The 23457-nt window shown below is 48.0% G+C and overlaps 1 protein-coding gene across 1 annotated transcript; it reads left to right on the forward strand.

Moving 5' to 3' along the window:
* Positions 1 to 866: 866 nt before the first annotated feature.
* akap6 (A kinase (PRKA) anchor protein 6) lies at positions 867 to 22026 on the forward strand (the record flags this gene model as incomplete). Its single annotated transcript, XM_079752207.1, has 11 exons — positions 867 to 896; positions 1228 to 1356; positions 11460 to 11569; positions 13448 to 13589; positions 14893 to 15319; positions 15428 to 15597; positions 16161 to 16430; positions 17245 to 17352; positions 17813 to 18061; positions 21497 to 21503; positions 21944 to 22026. The coding sequence occupies 11 exons, from the start codon at positions 867 to 869 to the stop codon at positions 22024 to 22026; spliced, it is 1725 nt and encodes a 574-aa protein (XP_079608333.1).
* Positions 22027 to 23457: the final 1431 nt, after the last annotated feature.

A 23457-nucleotide genomic window follows, 5' to 3' on the forward strand; every position in this document is an offset into this window, starting at 1 on the left:
CTCTACTAACACAGTTGTTCTGCTGAGTCTCACAGATCAATACAGAGAATTGATAGCCCCCCTTGTTCTTCCCCTTATCACACAATGAGAGAGAGAGAGAGAGACAGGTTAATATACAGTACACCTGTGTGTTCAGTTAGTCAGAGAGACAGGTTCATATACAGTAAGTCTAGAGGTATTCAGAGAGAGTCTTATTTATTGGGGGATTCTTGTCTACACACACACACACACACACACACACACACATACACACACACAAACAATAGACAGTCATGTGCATGTGTCACTGTGCTAGTCTGTGACAGCCCCGGAGAGACGGAGAGAGAGAGAGAGAGAGAGAGAGAGAGAGAGAGAGAGAGAGCGAGAGGGAGAGAAAAAGGGAGAGAGAGAGAGAGAGAGAGAGAGAGAGAGAGAGGGAGAGAGGGAGAGAGAGAGAGAGGGAGAGAGGGAGAGAGAGAAAGAGAGAGAGAGAGAGAATCTAGAATTACATGGTTTCCAGGACTTTATATTGTTAACAGTTAGGAAGGGGGTGTTTGTGTGTGTGTGCGTAATATTGTCGAAAACGTTCCTCTTCCATCCTGAAGTAATGTTTTTTAAATTGATCTTAATTCAGTTTTATGTCTTAACAAACTCTCTGTCTCTCTCTCTCTCTTTGTCTCCCTCTCTCTCTCCCTGTCTCTCTCTCTCTCTCTTTGTCTCCCTCTCTCTCTCTGTCTCTCTCTCTCTCTCCCTCTCTCTCTCTCTCTTATGAAGGCTTCACTGATCCTGCAGGAGCTGGCTCTCTCTCTAAAACCTTCACCATGAGTGTTGTAGCTCTCTCGCCCATTGGGGGGGAGCCCACCTCCCCTATGATCACCTCCGTTACCATGACGCACAGCGACTCCCTGGAGGAGGCGGTCTTCCCAGGCCACACCCCCTGCAGGTAACCTCCCACCAACAAGTACAATACACCATATTTTTCTTGTGTGCGTTGCTGAAGTTAACAGACAGTGTGTGTGTGCGTGTTTGTGTGTATGCGTGCGTGCGTGTCTGTGTGTGTGTGTGTGTCTGCGTGCGTGTGTATGTGTGTGTGTGTGTATTGCATGTGTGTGTGTGCGTGCGTGAGTGTGTATTGCATGTGTGTGTGTGCGTGAGGCGTGTGCGTGTGTGCGTGTGTGTGTGTGCGTGTGTGTGTGTGTGTGTAGGCAGCGCCGGGCCCCCCCCCTCCATGCGGGGGCCGACTGGAAGGTGCTCCTCCACCTGCCGGAGGTGCAGACCTGGCTGAGGGCGGCGGCCGGCCGCGTGTCCCAGCTCACACACTCGGCTGGCCAGGACGCACAACACCGCCACATAGACACACACCTGCTGCAGCTCAAGGTAGGACGCACACACACACACACGTTGTTTGCAATCTGAAATCTCTCCGCTAGAGGGAGACATTCTACACGTTGACTTTAGGCTGGCAGCGCGCCCGTTCCATCTCGCCAAACCACTTTGAACCACAAGAGGTCGCTGCAGCGTCCATTCTGCCTGCCGCCTTTTCCTCATGTCAAACGTACACTGAACAATGTAAAGTTGGCTCTAACTGACTGGAACACTGATCAATCGTGATCTCCCAGACGTTTTCAACAAGCCAGTTTGTACAAGGTCAGATTAAGTTTGGTTTGGTTTGATTCCCTCCTCTCCCCTCTCGCCTCTCTCTCCTCCTCTCCTCTTCTCTCCTCTTCTCTTCTCTCCTCTCCTTTCCTCTCCTCTTCTCTCCTTTCTTTTCCTCTCCCCTCCTCTCCTCCTCTCCTCCTTTCCCCCCTCTCCTCTCCTCACCTCTCCTCTGCTAGAGAGGTCTGTCTTCATTTAGAGAGGGCCTTTGAGTTCCCACAGCCATGTTCTGGTAGAGGCTGCCATCTAGTGGTGGGAATATTAAACACACTGAAAATGTAGCTCAACTATGGAAGGAAGAGAATATGCTTGTGTGTGTGTGTGTGTGTGTGTGTGTGTGTGTGTGTGTGTGTGTCGTGTGTCGGTGTGTGTGTTTGTGTGCTTAGTAGGAAAGCTGTAGTGGGTTGGTGGGTGGTTGAGTCTGCGCTGAACTGGACCAGACCAGACTAATCTGCACTATGGCTAGGCTATGCTAAGTTAGGCTATACTAGGCTAGGTCCAGCTTCAGCTAGGCTACCCTAAGCAGGCTATGCTAGGCTAGGTCAGGTTTGTTTGAACTAGGCTGATTATGAAGAGAGATTTTATACTCAAAACGTAACAATTACAGGAAACGTTAAACCTAACTCACTGATATATGTATACGCTGTATACATACTATGTCATCGAAGAGAGAGAGAGAGAGAGAAACTGACTGTGTGTGTATGTGTGTGTGTTTGTGTGTGTGTGTGTGTCGAAACAGGGTGAATGTGATCTATGTGGTCAAGTTTATCTTCATTCAAAGCGCAGGGAGCTTTATTTAAACTTGATTTCCCAGCTGTCGAAGAACATTCTTTCTCCGTGGCATAACATCCTGCCACACCTAGTAACCATGGATACACAGGGATGGGTTAGAAGAAAGGGAGGAAAGAATATTCACACGCACACACACACACACACACACACACGTGTGCGTGTGTTTGTGTGCATGCGGGTGTAATACTGAACTGGTACTCCCTGATAAACTATCCACAGTAGAGTTACTATTACATTCTTCATAAGGTCAAAAAGTATTCACTGGGGAATACAATATTCAGCGTTGGTTTAATACTGACTGATTACTGGAAACATCTCAAGCAAATCCAATGCTATTACTTTGACAGGATGTTATCCCTGTCTCCTCTAAAACTCTGTTCAGTCGTACGGCTGGCAGTAAGTCTACAATTACTCATAACAGTACTCTGTATGTTCAGTAGAGGAACTATTAGAACTACTAGCACTACCAGTACTAGTACGACTAGTTACATGGTAGCTAGTCTCAGCCTGGAGGGCCCCCTGGTGGAGCTGGTCTCAGCCTGGAGGGCCCCCTGGTGGAGCTGGTCTCAGCCTGGAGGGCCCCCTGGTGGAGCTGGTCTCAGCCTGGAGGGCCCCCTGGTGGAGCTGGTCTAGAGTGGGGGATTCAACAGGAAGTCTACTTGGACCCGGGAAGTGTCCTTTGTTCTCCCTAACGCCAGAGACCAGCAGGGATCAGGCAGAGTATTATGGGATGGGCCGCTGTGTGATGTCTGAGGGAGACGGTGTGAAGGACATGGGTCTCTCAGCGGGCGGAGCCGCGATGAAAACACAGAGGAGACTGACTGGATGGAGTTATACTGAACACTCAGAACGCTACACTGAATACTGAGCGCATACACTCTCTCTCTCTGTCTTTCTCCCTCTGTCGCTCTTTCTCTCTCTCTCTGTCTCTCTCTCTCTCTCTGTCTCTCTCTCCCTCTGTCTCTCTCTCTGTCTCTCTCTCTGTCTCTCTCCCTCTGTCTCTCTCTCTGTCTCCCTCACTCTGTTTCTGTTTCCCTCTCTCCCCCCTCTCTCTCTCTCCCTCTCTCTGTCTCTCTCTCTCTCTCTCTGCCTGTCTCTCTTTCTCCCTCTCTGTCGCTGCCTCTCTCTCCCCCCTCTCTCTCTGTCTCTCTCTCCCTCTCTCTCTGTCTCCCTCTCTCTCTCTCTCCCTCTCTCTCTGTCTCTCTCTCTCTCTCTCTCTCTCTCTCTCTCTCCTCTCTCTCTGTCTCTCTCTCTCTCTCTCTCTCTCTCTCTCTCTCCCCCCTCTTTCTTCACAGCTGCTGTTCTGGCGACTGAGTGGGAAAGTGTGTGTGTGGGTGTGTGTGTGTGTGTGTGTGTGTGTGAGAGAGTGTAGTGGGTTTACATGGGGGTAAGGTCAGTCCTAAAATAGTACCCAACTGTTGTGCCACCCTCCCCCATCCCAACACACACACACACACACACACACACACACACACACACACACTCTCTGTCAGCCCGCCACATGGTGCCAGTGTGTGTGGGGACTCTGCAGAAGCAGAAGCCTCTCGTTTCTCTGCTATGGAAACGACCTGCAGAAGGACTCCTTATAATGGACATTATGGGATGTAACTCAACGCTGGCACTCTGATGGTGGGCTGGGATCTGGGGCTGTGTCCACAGTAAGTCAACATGTGATGACCTCAGTCCACTCGTTAACATGTGAGGAACTAACACCACTAATTAACATGTGAGGAACTAACACCACTAATTAACATGTGAGGTACTAACACCACTAATTAACATGTGAGGTACTAACACCACTAATTAAGATGTGGGGAGCTAACACCACTAATTAAGATGTGGGGAGCTAACACCACTAATTAACATGTGATGCACTCAGTCCACAAATTAACATGTGAGGAACTCACCCCACTCATTAACATGTGAGGAACTAACACCCCTCACACAGCAAGTCATGAACATGTGATTAACTAACACCACTCACACAGTAAGTCATGAACATGTGATGAACTATTCTAACTAACACAGTAAGTCATAAACATGTGATTAACTAACACAGTAAGTCATTAACATGTGATTAACTAACACAGTACGTCATTAACATGTGATGAACAATTCTAACCAACACAGTAAGTCATTAACATGTGATTAACTATTCTAACCAACACAGTAAGTCATTAAATGCGATGAACTAACACAGTACGTCATTAACCTGTGATGAACTATTCTAACCAACACAGTAAGTCATAAACATGTGATCAACTATTCTAACTAACACAGTAAGTCATGAACATGTGATTAACTCACACAGTAAGTCATTAACATGTGATCAACTAACACAGTAAGTCATTAACATGTGATTAACTATTCTAACTAACACAGTAAGTCATTAACATGTGATTAACTATTCTAACTAACACAGTAAGTCATTAACATGTGATTAACTAACACAGTAAGTCATTAACATGTGATAAACTATTCAAACTAACACAGTAAGTCATTAACATGTGATAAACTATTCTAACTAACACAGTAAGTGATTAGCATGTGATTAACTAACACAGTAAGTCATTAACATGTGATAAGCTATTCAAACTAACACAGTAAGTCATTAACATGTGATTAACTATTCTAACTAACACAGTAAGTCATTAACATGTGATTCACCAACACCACTCACACGGTACGTCATCAACATGTGGTGAACTAACAGGAAGTGTGATGAAGGGATGTCCCCCTGAACGCGGCCATGTTCAGGTCCTCAGCAACAACGGACAGATCAGAGCGATCTCCAGGGGCGACTGTAGGCTGGACCACAATCAGCTCCCTGTGCCTTCATGTTCTCGGCCTCCCCATGAGAGCGGTCTGACCGTGGGATGCGTTGTGATGCGTGGTGGACTAGGGAGACCAGTTATCTCTGAGTGAGAAGTCTTTGTGAAGGTTAGCGGTGTGTGTGTGTGTGTGTGTGTGTGTGTGTGGAGGGAGGGAGGGGGGGGGGGGGGGGGGGGAAGCCACAGACTCGATGCTTTGATGTCAGCGGGACATTTTGATTGGATTTGACGTTGCACTCCATTTAGAGTGAATTACTGTCAACTGTGTGTGTGTGTGTGTGTGTGTGTGTGTGTGTGATGTGGATATTAGTGCTCATCTGCAGGTCTTATATACAGTCAGTAATACTGACAGACACCCTCTCTCTCACACACACACACACACACACACACACACACACACACACAACCACACACACCACACCAAACACACACTGTTCTTCTCAAACTATCATGAAATACCTCCCAATGTCTTCCACCACTTGAATAATTCCCCACACCAGTCCTGCTTGGTCTAGCTCAGGCCTGCTAACAGACTCAGACTATCTGACCATAGCTTAGGCCTGCTAACAGACTCAGACCACAGCTCAGGCCTGCTAACAGACTCAGGCCTGCTAACAGACTCAGACCACAGCTCAGGCCTGCTAACAGACTCAGACCACAGCTCAGGCCTGCTAAAAGACTCAGACCACAGCTCAGGCCTGCTAACAGACTCAGGCCTGCTAACAGACTCAGACCACAGCTCAGGCCTGCTAACAGACTCAGACCATCTTACCACAGCTCAGGCCTGCTAACAGACTCAGACCATCTGACCACAGCTCAGGCCTGCTAACAGACTCAGGCCTGCTAACAGACTCAGGCCATCTTACCATAGCTCAGGCCTGCTAACAGACTCAGGCCTGCTAACAGACTCAGGCCATCTGACCATAGCCCAGGCCTGCTAACAGACTCAGGCCTGCTAACAGACTCAGGCCTGCTAACAGACTCAGACCACAACTCAGGCCTGCTAACAGACTCAGGCCATCTGAACACAGCTCAGGCCTGCTTTAGCTGAGCCAGGGTTAGGGTGTTTGCTATCCAAGTGGCCAGTATATCTGACCTACATTCCTGCGTGCTTGGGCCAGTTATATTCAGGGTGTAGGGAGCCTCACGTGCCAAGACTTGGGTTGTTAAGGATGCTTTGGCCATGGTTACAGAACCATAGCACTTCTCACACATTGGCCATTGGTTCAAACTGAAAAAAAACCGACTCATTAATATACTGTAAATTATCCCATAACTGTCTGTCTGTCTGTCTGTCTGTCAGCCGGTCTGCTGGTATCTTCCCCAGTAGCCATGTTTACATGAACATTTCTGATCAGATTAGATTTCTAATTGGAATAGATCTAATCCTATCCTGCGATCCGAATTTACTGTATATATGGCATTTACAAAAGTGGTAAGCGATACATTCGAATGTCTCTTTCGCACACAACTGGATTTGACACATCTGGAACGGAGGCGACATAATGGACGTCATTTTTATGTTTTTGCTTTTAATGAAAGCCCAGCAGGAGAGAGCCTTTCTTCCTGCCCCTTCAATTAAGAAGGAGGATGGCACAGCGATGTCATTAGTCACGTTTCCATCTAAAAGGTGAAGCGAATCTTTAGAAAGTTCGCAAAAAAGAAATTCGAATTAGGTGCGTTTCCATCAAGTGGTTGGAGCGAAAAAACTACACACATTCCAGGGCTTGTCGTATCCTTTTGATAACATCCTCTCTTAGGTCCTGATATATGGTGGAACTGCGTTGTTTTCCATCTAAAATAGCTGTAAGGTTTTTTTCTTCGATGAGAGCAAGGAAAAGTTTTACCTCTTCAGCGGTCCACATGTATCTATTATTCACATTGGCCATCTGTTCCATGGACGAATTTAAAGGATACATTGTACATATTTATAATTCGAAATTCGTCGCAGCCTTTATACCACAGATACTCCAGGGTCTATAGCAGGGCTGCCCAATTTGGGGCCTAACCCTGACCGATTTTATTTGGCCCGCGCCCTTACCCACTGTATATATTATTGTTTTCCGCCATCAGCGCTCGGAATCTGCGCTCGCTCCCATTGAATATTATTTATTGGTGCACTTCCATTCCTGACCCTAGAATAACATTGTGATACATTGATGGTAGGGTGGCGCTGTTGAGCTCCTATCCTGTTCAGCCGCCTCCCACATATTTGACTAAATATACTGAAAAATTTAAATTGTGGCCCACGAGCCTCCCTACGATTACATTTTGGCCCTCCACTGGGAAGAATTTGGGCCCCCCTGGTCTATAGCATATAACCGCGTTGTCTGATTACAGTTTAATGCATTTTCCACAATGTATCATTTCTATGCATACAAAGGCTTAAATATATATATATATATATATTCATTGGCGTCAGTTTGGTTTGAAATGTGGTTGGGACAGAGACGCAATCTGGAGTGCTTTTTCAGAAGTGCTGGGTACATTGAGGATGCACCTTATTTTTCTTTAGCGCAGTTCATGAAAGGTTCTGAAAGACGGGATACCCATGTAGCTTACTAATATAACATTTATACAAAAAAATGATGTCTGACACGTTTTATGAAGAAAGCGTTTTCAAAAAGCATTGGACATGATGACCCACTATGTTCTGCTCCATGATGCACTCAATGTTGACGTGACATGGCATGAGCTATACCAACATAAACAAAGAGGAGCTTATTACCTACGTGTTTAAGTTCAGAAGGGGCAAACGTGTAGCTACACATAGCACTACAAAAAGATTGAAAAAGCTAAAAATAATTATAGCTGAACGCTATATATCACATCATGAGCTGGCTGTTCTCAATTCACAACACACATCCATTAGAGGTGGTTCGGTCGCGAACTGATTCGTTCGAACGAACGAATCGTTAGAACGAACGATCCGAACTGGTTCTTCTCTCTCGTTCGCGTCGTTCGCGTCGATCGCGTCGGTCGTCTCGTTCGCGTCGGTCGTCTCGTTCGCGTCGTTCGTGACTCAGAATTGACTCCTCCCAGACCCACGACTCGCAGACAGTTCGTTCAGGAAGACGAGGGACCGAGGCGACTCACGGCACACACTGTTGCTTGCACTGCACCAGGAGCAGGTTATAGTTATAACTAGGCTTTACTTAGTTAGCTTCAACGATACATGAAGTAAACATACTTGGAACGTCCATGTAGGCCTACGCAGCAGCACTATGCGCAGGTGATGCCGCATGATATGCCGCAAGGCATATCATTATTAACTAACGCATTATCTCTGAGGTGAAGTAAAGCCTCAGGTGGTCCGTTACATTTTCTTGTCAAGTAGCCTGGTGTTTACATTTTAGGGTTAGGGTTTCACATTGTTCCTTTATCTCGGGTATTTTTTTAATATATAAAATTAACGATATTGACTCAACTTTCAGGATAAAGTGATTCGATTCGCCATTCGATTCACCGGAAACTCGACTGAACCAGTTCAGTCGAGTTTCCGGTAGCACTGAGTCTGACTGACTCAGCTGAGAACCATGCAATGGGTGCATTGCATGATGCGATTCACCGCTACCGGAAACGGAAACTGGGCTGAACGAACGAACGAACGATTCGCGAACGACTCATCTTGGCGAACTGACTGACGCGAACTGGTTCACGTAAACGAATCATTGAATCCACCTCTAACATCCATCCAATCTACAGGGCATTCTGACCGAAACCCATGCACCCCCCCCCCCCCCAACCACACAGACACAATTATTCCAGAATTCAAGCAAAGCGAATGACCAAAAGTCACTTTGAGTCAACAACAGACTGACTCCACCGACTCCACTATCGTAATATCCACTAGTCTATACCCAACATCGTAAGAACGCAAACACTGGATCATTTAAGTTAAGCTACTTGGAGGCTATGACTAGTAGTAGTATTTCAAGTTAAAACAGCTGACCACATGAGGGCAAAAAATGATCTTGCCAAAGTACCAGCAAATCTTAAGCAATAAATATCGCATCTTACCTTTATTAATGTGCCAGTGGTCTGCAGATGTATCCCGCGGGGTTGCCTGCATGCCTGCTGCCTAACCACATCCATTTAGTTCAACAGGTTTTCGCTCTGATACTGTCCATCCGTGGTACTAACGGTCTGGTGTTTTTTTCCTATGTATTCAGGCTAAAATTAATTGACGGTCTGATGCCTCATCATTGCATACCAGCCATAGAGTATTGGTATTAATATCTCATTCATTGTCCAAGCCAGGCTGGCGCCTCATACAAAAATAATCCACAACTACGGTGCTAGAGAGGGGGCATCTAGTCACGACTGAAAAAAGACGAGATAGCGATACAACCAGAGCCCGACATTCTCTCATCCTACCTAGTTAATTATACAGCATAATGTCAAAAAGGAGTGGACAGGACATCAGAGCTGTTTTTAAAGCTAAGCAGTTGAAGCTGACATGCACAGTAAGTGTGCTAGTGTCTTATGAGCTCAGCTAAATTAATATTATTCTAGAAATATGTCATTCTTGAGTTTTTTTAGCTAGCTAGCCTCTACCAGCGCGACACACTGTTGGCTAGCATGCCTAGTGCTACCGGAGTGTTTTGCCCTATGTGCTTTAACGTTTAGCTTTCCTATTTAAATTAATTTTGAATTTATAACAGACCAATTTAATTTATTCAAACCAATGTTTTGTCAAAAACCAATTACAATATTGATAACATATATACCACAACCAACATAATTTTTTATTTATTTATTTTTTTTTTTCTGGGGGGGATGGGTCGGCGGGGTTGCTATGGCCGGTCGTTGTTCGCTACGTCACAGCTGTTTCGAAAAGTGTGTTTCCATCTCCCATTTTGCGCATTTACTCTCTTTCGCATTTCTCAAAAACCACCTCAAGCGAGCGGATAAACTTTTTTGCGAATTAGAGGATTTTTATGCGAATTTTGGTGTTTCCGTCACCGTTTACTGATTCGATACTTCAAAATTCGCATAAAATTAGGGGGATGGAAACGCAGCTAGTATCTCGTCCGGTCTTTATATTTACCCCCTCCTCCGCCGCAAACAAGACATATTTGGATGAGAGTGCGCAGCCAAGACTGGTGGGAGGGAGTGGTCGTGTTACTTGAATTTAGGCAGGAATGGCGAGAACATTTTAGGAACGGCAGAGTCGGCAGTCGTTCTTCAAATTATGAGAGCCCACGAAAAATAGATCGCCAAAGGAGGTAACTCTACGAAAGCCAATTGCGTTGGCAATGGGAGTTGCCATGGTGCAATAAAAGTTGGGCAGCAGTGCCGAATATAGATTGATCGCGAATCAGTTCGGGGTGCATAAAAGTACCGTTACCAACCCCACCCCCAAACCAATCGTACTAAGTGTATACATGTCGATTATAACGGACTCCACCACCTCTTCTATTCCGATTAAAATTCAAATCTGATCAGAGAATTGTATTCTGATGGAATCGTATAAATGATCATTTGTTATTCACATTGAGCTGTTCTTTCAATTCTATTCGGATCAGAAGTGTCCATGTAAATCCGGCTACTGTGAGTCTGTGTGTCTGTCTGTCTGCTGGGTTATTCCTGAGTGAGAGGGTAACACTGTGAGTCTGTGTGTCTGTCTGTCTGCTGGGTTATTCCTCAGTGTGAGGGTCAGACTAGCCGGGTTTGCATGGACACTTCTGATCGTGGAAGAACAGCTCAAAGTATGTGTCTGTCTGTCTGTCGGGTGTTTTCTCAGTGTTAGGCTAACACTGTGTTTGTGTTTGTTTGGATTCCAAAGTACAAAGTGTTCCATGAGGAAGTGATTAATAGTTTAAAACAGGAAAACAGAACCTCTTGTAGTTACTTCCTTGAGATCTTTCTTTAGAAGTCTTCTGTCAGTTAATGTGATAGCAGACGATGTTGTACTAATTCTAACACTAGCCAGGCTATGGGACAGTAGTGTGGTAGCAGATGATGTGGTACTAATGCTAATGCTAGCCAGGCTATGGGACAGTAGTGTGGTAGCAGATGATGTGGTACTAATGCTAATGCTAGCCAGGCTATGGTACCGTTGTCTGCTGTTTATTATTCTTATGAGGCATTTGTACTTTATATTACTGATCCTTTTCACTGACCCTGTCTCTTTCTTGTGTGTGTGTGTGTGTGTGTGTGTGTGTGTGTGTGTGTGTGTGTGTGTGTGTCTGCGTTTAGGACATCTGTGAGGACATCTCAGACCATGTGGAGCAGATCCACGCTCTCCTGGAGACGGAGTTCTCTCTGAAGCTGCTGTCCTACTCAGTCAACATCATAGTAGACATCAGGTAGAACCCAGTAGAACCTCCTACTCAGTCAACATCATAGTAGACATCAGGTAGAACCCAGTAGAACCTCCTACTCAGTCAACATCAAAGTAGACATCAGGTAGAACCCAGTAGAACCTCCTACTCAGTCAACATCATAGTAGACATCAGGTAGAACCCAGTAGAACCTCCTACTCAGTCAACATCATAGTAGACATCAGGTACAACCCAGTAGAACCTCCTACTCAGTCAACATCATAGTAGACATCAGGTACAACCCAGTAGAACCTACTACTCAGTCGACATCATAGTAGACATCAGAAAGAACCCTGTAGAACCTCCTTCTCAGTCAACATCATAGTAGACATCAGGTAGAACCCAGTAAAACCTCCTACTCAGTCAACATCATAGTAGACATCAGGTAGAACCCAGTAGAACCTCCTACTCAGTCAACATCATAGTAGACATCAGGTAGAACCTAGTAGAACCTCTTACTCAGTCAACATCATAGTAGACATCAGGTAGAACCCAGTAGAACCTCCTACTGCATCAACATCATAGTAGACATCAGGTAGAACCCAGTAGAACCTCCTACTCCGTCAACATCATAGTAGACAACAAGTGATTCTTCTTTATCCTTTTTTTTTTTTTTAACATATATATTTGAATATAAATAAATCATCATCATATATTTGAAACTAGCTACTTGTTTTATTTACAATATATCATTTAACGTGTATAATCACATTCATAAAAAACAGCATCTGTTGGCAAATTAAATACAGTGCGTACTCAGACAAGTACATAACTTAAGTTCTGTGATTATACTTGATTATGTAAAATGTTCAAAAAATACCCTGTTGACGGATTCAATATTCATGGTTTTGTTGTCGTATCAAAACAACTTTGTTTATTTTGGATTTGGTTCCGAGACAAAATTAATGAATTTGATGATAACTGTTTTCCCCTACCGCTTGTGCTTCAAGACACCGACAGACCATAATAGTCTGTCTGTGGGCTGCATGCTGATACCAACCCTTGTAGAAGTCATAAGGCTAAGGGAGATAGTGTCTACGGTGTCGTCCCCTAGAGGAGAGAGCCCCACAACATGATGTGGTCTTGTCTGGTCTGACCCTGGCCGGTCTGGTCTGTTCCGGTCCGGTCGGTTATGGTCCGACCCGGTCTAGTCTAGCTAAACTCGTAAACTGGGGCCGCACTTTGTTTAGTGTGAAATGGTGACAGAAAGAGTGAGCTTCTTAGGCTGACTACTGCTTTTTGTAGTCGCACACTCAGAAGTGTACAAAAAGGGAACAGAAATCTAAAGACGGAGAACCGACCTTCAGTGTTGCGCAGCGACATCTTCAGGGATTCAGAGCACAAACGTGGATGAATGTTTTGAAAATGTTCTGGTTCCTCAGGGCCCGTGCAAACACACACTTTTCATTGGTTGTTGGATATTCCCCTGTCGGAAGACTAGCCCTGCTGAATTCCAACTTGAATCTGGACCAGGCCTACTGGGGCCGTGTCCAGAGAGACCGGGACCACGGGACCGAACCGACTGAGAGTCACTGCAGCATCGCTTCTGGAATAGGCCAGACTTCATCCATCCATGTCATCCATGTGGCCCCCCTGCTTTAGTTCAACCTGGTCTGGTCTGATGGGGTCTAGACAGGGGTCTCACCTGGTGTGGTCTGGTTAGAGCTCTAGGTCTCACCTGGTGTGGTCTGGTTAGAGCTCTAGGTCTAACGAGGTGTGGTCTGGTTAGAGCTCTAGGTCTCACCTGGTCCGGTTAGAGGTCTAGGTCTACCGAGGTGTGGTCTGGTTAGAGCTCTAGGTCTCACCTGGTCCGGTTAGAGGTCTAGGTCTAACCGGGTGCGTCCGGTCTCTCTCTGGTCTCAGGTCGGTCCAGCTCCTGTGGCACCAGCTGCGGGTCTCAGTGCTGGTTCTGAAGGAGCGTCTCCTCCAGGGGCTCCAGGACTCCAACGGCAACTTCACCCGACAGACGGACATCCTGCAGGCCTTCAGCCAGGACCAGGACCAGGTAACAGACCAGGACCAGGTAACACACAACCTACAGGCCTTCAGCCATGTCCAGGACCAGGTAACAGACCAGGACCAGGTACACACAACCTACAGGCCTTCAGCAAGGTCCAGGACCAGGTAACAGACCAGGACCAGGTACACACACACACAGGACCAGGTAACAGACCAGCACATCCTTCAGCCAACGCACATCCTAACACATATCCTCAACCAAGACCAGGACCAGGTACACACACATCCTTCAGCCAGGACCAGGACCAGGTAGACACAGGTACAGAGGCTTTTATCCAAAGCGACTTCCAACGGTTCACACATTCACACCGACGGCGTCGCGACCGGCCAGCTCCTCAGGAGTAGATAGGGTTGTTCAGGCTTCCCTGACACTCAGCTAGGAGCAGCTAGGGAACAAACTAGCACCCTCCTTGTTACAAGTCGACCCACTCTTCCTCCTGAGCTAAGCCCACCCCACACACATCCTGCAGGCCCTCTCCCGGGAACAGGACCTGGTACAGACACATCCTTCTCCCGGGAACAGGACCTGGTACACACACATCCTTCTCCCGGGAACCGGACCGGGCACAGACACATCCTTCCCCCGGGAACTGGACCTGGTGCACACACATCCTTCTCCCGGGAACAGGACCTGGTGCACACACATCCTTTTCCCGGGAACAGGACCTGGTACGCACACATCCTTCTCCCGGGGACAGGACCTGGTACACACACATCCTTCTCCCGGGAACAGGACCTGGTGCACACACATCCTTTTCCCGGGGACAGGACCTGGTACACACACATCCTTCTCCCGGGAACAGGACCTGGTACACACACATCCTTCTCCCGGGGACAGGACCTGGTACACACACATCCTTCTCCCGGGAACAGGACCTGGTACGCACACATCCTTCTCCCGGGGACAGGACCTGGTACACACACATCCTTCTCCCGGGAACAGGACCTGGTACACACACATCCTTCTCCCGGGAACAGGACCTGGTACACACACATCCTTCTCCCGGGAACAGGACCTGGTACACACACATCCTTCTCCCGGGTACAGGACCTGGTACACATCCTGCTAATGCTGCTCCCCCTGTATAATTGGCCGACTCATTAATTCCCTCACTCTCCACCTCAAGCTGGTGTGTGGTGAGCGTTCTGGCGCCGATTGGCTGCCGTGCATCACCCAGTGGGTGCTGTACACTGGTGGTGGTTAGTGAGGTCCCCCCCTTCACTTTAAAGCACTCTGGGTGTCCAGAAAAGCGCTATATATATTCAATGATTCTTCTTCTCCTCCCCAGACCCGAGTGGACGACCTGACGGAGGTGGACGACTGCGGGCGTCTGACCATCCGCTGCAGCCAGGATTACTTCTCCCTGGACTGCGGCATCACCGCCTTCGAGCTCAGCGACTACAGCCCCGGGGACGGCCCTCACCACCTCCAGGACCCCCACCACCTCCAGGACCCCAGCCCGGGACCGGACCCCGAGACCCAGGACCCCTACTACCTTCAGGACCCCAGCCCGGGACCGGACCCTGAGACCCAGGACCCCTACTACCTTCAGGACCCCAGCCCGGGACCGGACCCCGAGACCCAGACCCACATCCAGCGGGGAACACCGTCCGGCCCCCGAGAGCCCACACCCACCCACACATCAGACCCCGCCCCCAGTGCTCCCAGCAGGCACTGCGGCATGTTCCACCAGAGTGAAACGTCGGCGTCCAAGCGTCCACTGCTGGGAGGAGGAGGAGGAGGAGGAGGAGGAGGAGGAGGAGGAGGGGGAGCAGCGTCTCCCACCCAGCCGTCGCTGGCAAAGAGAGCTGCCCTGGTCCCAGGCCCCAGCCCTGGGGGGCTGGAGGGGCCCGCCACCACCGGCCCCCCTGCCAGCCTCCTCTCCCAGGGGGAGGAGGGCCTGAGGCGGTTCCCTCTGCTGGAGCCCGGCCACAGCTCCACCTTCTGGCTGGAGCTGGACTCCGTCCGCCCTGAGCCCGCCGGCCACCTGCAGGTGACTGTCACTCACACACACACACACACACACACACACACACACACACACACACACACACACACACACACACACACACACACACACACACACACACACACACACACACACACACACACTGTTCACTCTCTCACTCACTCACACACACACACACACACACACACACACACACACACACACTCTGTTCACTCTCTCACTCACCCTATCTCTCACTCACTCACACACACACACACACACACACACACACACACACACACACACACACTCTGTTCACTCTCTCACTCACCCTATCTCTCTCTCACTCACTCACACACACACACACACACATACACTCTCTCTCTCACCCTATCATTCACTCACACACACACACACACACACACACACACACGCACACACGCACACACACACACACACACACACACACACACACACACTCTGTTCACGCTCTCACTCACTCTATTGACTCCTCCTCCCCTGACTCCTCATCCAGTGGGCGGTGTGCTCCCCTTCTCCTACTCCTCCTCCCCTGACTCTGGTGACCCCCTTGTTCCCCTGACCTCCAGACCCCCGGGGGAGGTGAAGGGAGCCGGCCCCCCCAGAGGCCCTCCTCCCTGGCTGGAGCCACCAGCGAGACCCCCCTGACTTCCCGCGACCCACCGTCATCTCAGGGCCGACCGGAGACCCCGCTGCCCAGCAGGGGAGCGTCCGACTCCCCCGTGCCTTCCTCCGGCAGGGGGGCCCTCTCCTCCTGCTCCGACATGGAGGCCTCTGGAGAGGAGTCGGACCCCCGAGCTCCTTGTGCCAGGCTGACCACCCGGCGCCCAGGCCAACAGGTAGAGGTACCGCACTACAAGAACCAGACGCTCTCGGTTGTAGTTTCTCCTTCTCCGCTCACGCCCCTCTCCTCTCTCTCCTCTCCTCCTCCTGGCCTCTCCTTCTCTCCCCTCTATTCTCCTCCTCCTCCTCCTCCTCCCCTTCACCTCTCCTCCTCCTCCTTCTCATTCATCTCCCCTCCTCTCTCCTCCTCCTCCTCCTCTCCCAGGGGAAGGATCACTGGTTTGGTTCGGAGGAGTTCCTGGCTCTCCCCGACCAGCTGAGACACACTGAGCTGCTGGCCATCAACCTGGAGAGCCTGACCAAAGCCCTCCCCCTGGTCAGTCATCACCCGCCCACCTGTCCCCCTGTCCTCCCGTCCACCTGTCCACCTGTCCTCCTGTTCTCCTGTCCTCCTGTCCACCTGTCCCCTTGTCCACCTGTCCACCTGTTTCCCTGTCCACCTGTCCCCTGCTTCACCTGTCCCCCTGTCCACCTGTTCACTTCTCTACCTGTCCACCTGTTTACCTGTTGACCAGTTGACCTGTTGAGCTGTTGACCAGTTCACCTGTTGACCTGTTGACCAGTTGACCAGTTCACCTGTCATCTGTTCACCAGTTCACCTGTTCACCTGTTTACCTGTTCACCTGTTCACCTGTTTACCTCTTCACCAGTTGACCAGATCACCAGTTCACCTGTCACCTGGCTCAGTGGCCTGTTGTCCTAGTCTGTAACTTGCCCTCTGTCTGTCTGTCTGTCTGTCTGTCTGTCTGTCTGTCTGTCTGTCTGTCTGTATGTCTGTCTGTCTGTCTGTCTGTCTGTCTGTCTGTCCAGAGGTCTGGCTGTGATCTGGACCAGAGGGGCCTGCAGGACATCGATGACTGGGACCTGAGTGAGGTCTCCCCTGACTGCTACCTCCACCCGGAGGACACGCCCTACCCCGTAATACAGGCTATACCTACTGTAATATACTGTAATACAGACCATACTGTATTACAGGCTATACCTACTGTAATATAGACCATACTGTAATACAGGCTATACCTACTGTAATATACTGTAATACAGAGCATACTTTAATACAGGCTATACCTACTGTAATATACTGTACTACAGACCATACATACTGTAATACAGACTATACCTACTGTAATATACTGTAATACAGACCATACATACTGTAATACAGACTATACCTACTGTAATATACTGTAATACAGACCATACATACTGTAATACAGACTATACCTACTGTAATATACTGTAATACATACATGCATACTGTTATACAGACGATACATACCTACTGTAATATACTGTAATACATACATACATACTGTAATACAGACGATACATACCTACTGTAATATACTGTAATACAGACCATTGATCTCCTCATCAGCAGTCGAGGCATCACCACTTCAACATCGGCCGCTTTAGCCCCTCCTCCTCCAGCGACGTCCCTCACTCATTGGACGACAGCATAGAGTCCGGCCCCCTGAGCGAGCTGCTCTCGGAGGAGGACGAGGGGCGGAGCTCTGGGCCGGTGGCGCCAGCGCCCCCGGTGGCCGGTCAGGGGACCACAGCCCTGGTCTCTCAGCTGCTGGAAGGCATCCAGCACCACGACCCGCACATCCTCAGGAAGATAGAGGTGGGAAGAGGCTGGCTCTCTTTACCGTCTGTTATCTCTCTCTTTACCGTCTGTTAGCTCTTTACCGTCTGTTAGCTCTCTCTTTACCGTCTGTTATCTCTCTCTTTACCGTCTGTTAGCTCTTTACCGTCTGTTAGCTCTCTCTTTACCGTCTGTTATCTCTCTCTTTACCGTCTGTTAGCTCTTTACCGTCTGTTAGCTCTCTCTTTACCGTCTGTTATCTCTTTACTGTCTCTTATCTCTCTCTTTACCGTATGTTATCTCTCTCTTTACCGTCTGTTATCTCTCTCTTTATCGTCTGTTAGCTCTCTCTTTACCGTCTGTTATCTCTCTCTTTACCGTCTGTTATCTCTCTCTTTACCGTCTGTTATCTCTCTCTTTACCGTCTGTTAGCTCTCTCTTTACCGTCTGTTATCTCTTTACCGTCTGTTATCTCTCTTTACCGTCTGTTATCTCTCTCTTTACCGTCTGTTATCTCTTTACCGTCTGTTATCTCTGTTCTCTCTACCGTCTGTTAAAGTTAACATGCGGCGGTCCTTTAACGTGTTAGCTAACATGCGCTGGTGCTGTTCCTGGTCCTTTAACATGTAAGTTAACATGCGTGGTGCTGTAACTGGTCCTTTAACATGTTAGTTACCATGTGGTGGTCTTTTAACAAGTCAGTTAACATGTAAGTTAACATACCGTGTTGCTGTACTCGGTCCTATAACATGTTAGTTAACATGTCAGTAACCATGTGGTGCTCCTTTAACATGTTGGTTAACATGTTAGTTAACATAGGGTGATGCTGTACCCGGTCCGTTAACATGTCAGTTGCCATGTGGCGGTCCTTTAACATGTTACTTACCATGTTAGGTACCATGCAGAGGTTCTGTACTCGGAGTTCACCCGGTCCTCTAACATGTCCCTACTGTATGGTATAACTTAATCTGGGGATCAATGATACTGCCGGCCGTCAAATCGATCAGCTTGGTTTCAAAGGTCATGTTTGATTGGCAGGCGTGTTATTGATCGGTCAGCCGTGAACCGATCCATCATATCCGTGTCATATTGAATACGGTTGAATGTCAGGTGCCCTGGGACCGCGGCGTGCTAACGTAGCTCCTCTAATGCCCACACACAGCAGCTACGTCCTGCTAACGTAGCTCCTCTAATGCCCACACAGAGCAGTTAAGTCCTGCTAACGTAGCTGCTCCAATGCCCACACACTGTTGTAGTGACTCACTAACACGTACACCTGTTACTGTTGTAGTGACTCACTAACACGTACACCTGTTACTGTTGTAGTGACTCACTAACACGTCCACCTGTTGTTGTTGTAGTGACTCACTAACACGTCCACCTGTTGTTGTTGTAGTGACTCACTAACACGTCCACCTGTTGTTGTTGTAGTGACTCACTAACACGTACACCTGTTGTTGTTGTAGTGACTCACTAACACCATCCAACTGTTGTTGTTGTAGTGACTCTCTAACACCGTCCACCTGTTACTGTTGTAGTGACTCACTAACACCGTCCACCTGTTACTGTTGTAGTGACTCACTAACACCATCCACCTGTTGTTGTTGTAGTGACTCACTAACACCGTACACCTGTTGTTGTTGTAGTGACTCACTAACACGTACACCTGTTAGATTGTTGTAGTGACTCACTAACACGTACACCTGTTAGATTGTTGTAGGGACTTACTAACACGTCCACCTGTTGTTGTTGTAGTGACTCACTATCACGTACACCTGTTGTTGTTGTAGTGACTCACTAACACGTCCACCTGTTGTTGTTGTAGTGACTCACTAACACATCCACCTGTTGTTGTTGTAGTGACTCACTAACACGTCCACCTGTTGTTGTTGTAGTGACTCACTAACACCATCCAACTGTTGTTGTTGTAGTGACTCTCTAACACCGTCCACCTGTTACTGTTGTAGTGACTCACTAACACCGTCCACCTGTTACTGTTGTAGTGACTCACTAACACCATCCACCTGTTGTTGTTGTAGTGACTCACTAACACCGTACACCTGTTGTTGTTGTAGTGACTCACTAACACGTACACCTGTTAGATTGTTGTAGTGACTCACTAACACGTACACCTGTTAGATTGTTGTAGGGACTTACTAACACGTCCACCTGTTGTTGTTGTAGTGACTCACTATCACGTACACCTGTTACTGTTGTAGTGACTCACTAACACGTCCACCTGTTGTTGTTGTAGTGACTCACTAACACGTCCACCTGTTGTTGTTGTAGTGACTCACTAACACGTCCACCTGTTGTTGTTGTAGTGACTCACTAACACGTACACCTGTTGTTGTTGTAGTGACTCACTAACACCATCCAACTGTTGTTGTTGTAGTGACTCTCTAACACCGTCCACCTGTTACTGTTGTAGTGACTCACTAACACCGTCCACCTGTTACTGTTGTAGTGACTCACTAACACCATCCACCTGTTGTTGTTGTAGTGACTCACTAACACCGTACACCTGTTGTTGTTGTAGTGACTCACTAACACGTACACCTGTTAGATTGTTGTAGTGACTCACTAACACGTACACCTGTTAGATTGTTGTAGGGACTTACTAACACGTCCACCTGTTGTTGTTGTAGTGACTCACTATCACGTACACCTGTTGTTGTTGTAGTGACTCACTAACACGTCCACCTGTTGTTGTTGTAGTGACTCACTAACACATCCACCTGTTGTTGTTGTAGTGACTCACTAACACCATCCACCTGTTACTGTTGTAGTGACTCACTAACACCATCCACCTGTTGTTGTTGTAGTGACTCACTAACTCGTCCACCTGTTGTTGTTGTAGTGACTCACTAACACCATCCACCTGTTGTTTTTGTAGTGACACACTAACACCGTACACCTGTTGTTGTTGTAGTGACTCACTAACACCGTCCTCCTGTTGTTGTTGTAGTGACTCACTAACACCATCCACCTGTTACTGTTGTAGTGACTCACTAACACCGTCCACCTGTTGTTGTTGTAGTTACTCACTAACACCGTCCACCTGTTGTTGTTGTAGTGACTCACTAACACCATCCACCTGTTGTTGTTGTAGTGACTCACTAACACCGTACACCTGTTGTTGTTGTAGTGACACACTAACACCGTACACCTGTTGTTGTTGTAGTGACTCTTTAACACTATAGACTATTCCTTTGTATATATTTTTCTTCGTAAAGTCTTAATATACATTCCGAGCCGCAAACTCCAGGCTAGCTGTAGCTCGCGGTTGGCAGCATGACCTTGAGTGTTTGTGTGTGTGTTTGACCTTGTAATCTGTGTGTGTGTGTGTGTGTGTGTGTGTGTGTGAGTGTGAGTATGTGTGTGTGTGGGTGCATGTTTCACCTTGTAGTTGTATGTTTGTGTGTGAGTATTTGACCTTTAATGTGTCCGTGCTTGAGTCTCTGTTCTCTGTAGTTTGTCAGTGTGAGCGTGTGTGCGTGTGTGTGTGTGTGTGTGCGTGCGTGTGTGTGTGTTTGTGTGTGTGTCTGCGTCTGTGTCTATCTGGAGAGCGGTGCTTTTGTCTCCCGGAGGCAGCGCGCTCTCGGAGAGGAATATTAAAAATGGAATCAAAGGATTCCTTATCTCCTCTGTGTTGTCACCTCCGACTACACCTTTTGTTAACTCGGCACCACCTCCTCTTCCTCCTCTTCCTCCTCCCTGCCCCTGTGTAATTAGCTGATTAGCTTGTTAATTAGCAGCATGTAATCATGGCCCTGAATGAGAAGCTTAATTGAGGAAGTGGGGGAGGAGGGGGGAGGTGAGTGTGTCGGAGGGGATTTCATCCTCCCCCTCCCTGAGGAGTGATTCCTCCTCACTGAGCCTCCTGTCTTACAACGCGACCCCCCCCCCCGCCCCCACCAGGCAGGGAGCTGCCAGAGAGCTCTCTACTGGGACCTCCCCACAGGCTGGGGGGCGGGGCTAAAGGGGGCTGGAGGCGGGGCTAGGAGGCTCAGCCAGAGGTGGAGTTAGGGGGAGGGGCTAGAGAGTGGGTGTGTTGTGTTAGAGTGTTGTGTGAGAGTTGTTTTAGAGTTGTGTTAGAGAACGTTTTGTCGTGTTAGAGGGTTGTGTTAGAGTGTTGTGTTTGTGTTGTGTTAGAGAGTGTTGTGGTAGTGTTTTGAGTTAGTCTTGTGCGGCAGAGTGTTTTGTCAGTGTTGCCAGGTTTGTGTTAGAGTGCTGTGTTTTGTTAGTGTTTTATTAGTGTTTTGTTAGAGAACTGTGTTAGAGAGTGTTTTGTTGTGTTAGCGTGTCGTGTTAGACAGTTGTGTTGCAGTAGCGTACAGAGCATATGGTCCAGAGGTTGCAGGTCATGTTCACATCATGTTAAAATAGAGTTAATCTTTGTGTCGCCCTGTAAGGGAATGAGGTCGCCTCTTTACTTAAAGCCCAACATCTTAAAGTTAGGCTATTTACCAGATTTTAAGAAAAAGCTCCAATGAGACCTACCGGTGACTTCCTGTGGGTTTGGGTTTGTACTTCCTGGGCGGCACCAGGAAGCTGTCGTTGGAGTCTGCTCCTCCAATAGAGGGACATTTTGAAACCAACACAAGGAAATAATATGAATAAACCCGCTATGCTGGTTCTATTACCGGCTGTCCAGGCTGCATGTGTGCGTGTGTGTATATATATGTGTGTGTGTGTGTGTATATATGGTTCTGTGTGTGTGTATGTGTGTGCCTGTATGTGTGTGTGATTGATTACATTAGCATTGTGCGGCTTTGGTGATGTCTCGATCCCTACGGCAACAGACAGCTGGCAGTAGAAGGGGTCTCCCAGGGGCCGTCTCAGGGGCCGTCTCAGGGGCTGCCAAGCATGACAGTAATTCTCTCTCTCTCTCTCTCTCTCTCTCTCTCTCTCTCTCTCTCTCTCTCTCTCTCTCTCTCTCTCTCTCTCTCTCTCTCTCTCTCTCTCTCTCTCTCTCTCTCTCTCTCTCTCTCTCTCTCTCTCTCTCTCTCTCTCTCTCTCTCTCTCTCTCTGGGTTGGTAGATAGATAGGGGCCCGGTTCCTGTATTGATGTTTACATTTTCTTCGGGTCATGGTTGTAATTAACATACTGCAGCCTGTAAAAGGCTTAGACACACACACACACCAAACATGCTTATACATATAGATTAGCCACTCCAGATTTCAGCGAGGTGTAAATGTACAGAGGTGAAATTATTTCCATCACATGCAGGAAATACACACCAAACACACACACACACACACACACACACACACACACACACACACACCCCCACACACACACACATAGAGTTTCTGCACCAGTGTGTATGCTTGTTTGGTTTCTGTTAGCAACATGATCATATTCCCTCACAGTTGTTGGGGGAGAGTTGAGGGTATGTCACTGAAGGGTCTGACAAAGATACTTATAATGC

This window comes from Pollachius pollachius (assembly GCF_949987615.1).
Source record: "Pollachius pollachius genome assembly, chromosome: 15".
In the NCBI taxonomy this organism is placed as follows: domain Eukaryota; kingdom Metazoa; phylum Chordata; class Actinopteri; order Gadiformes; family Gadidae; genus Pollachius; species Pollachius pollachius.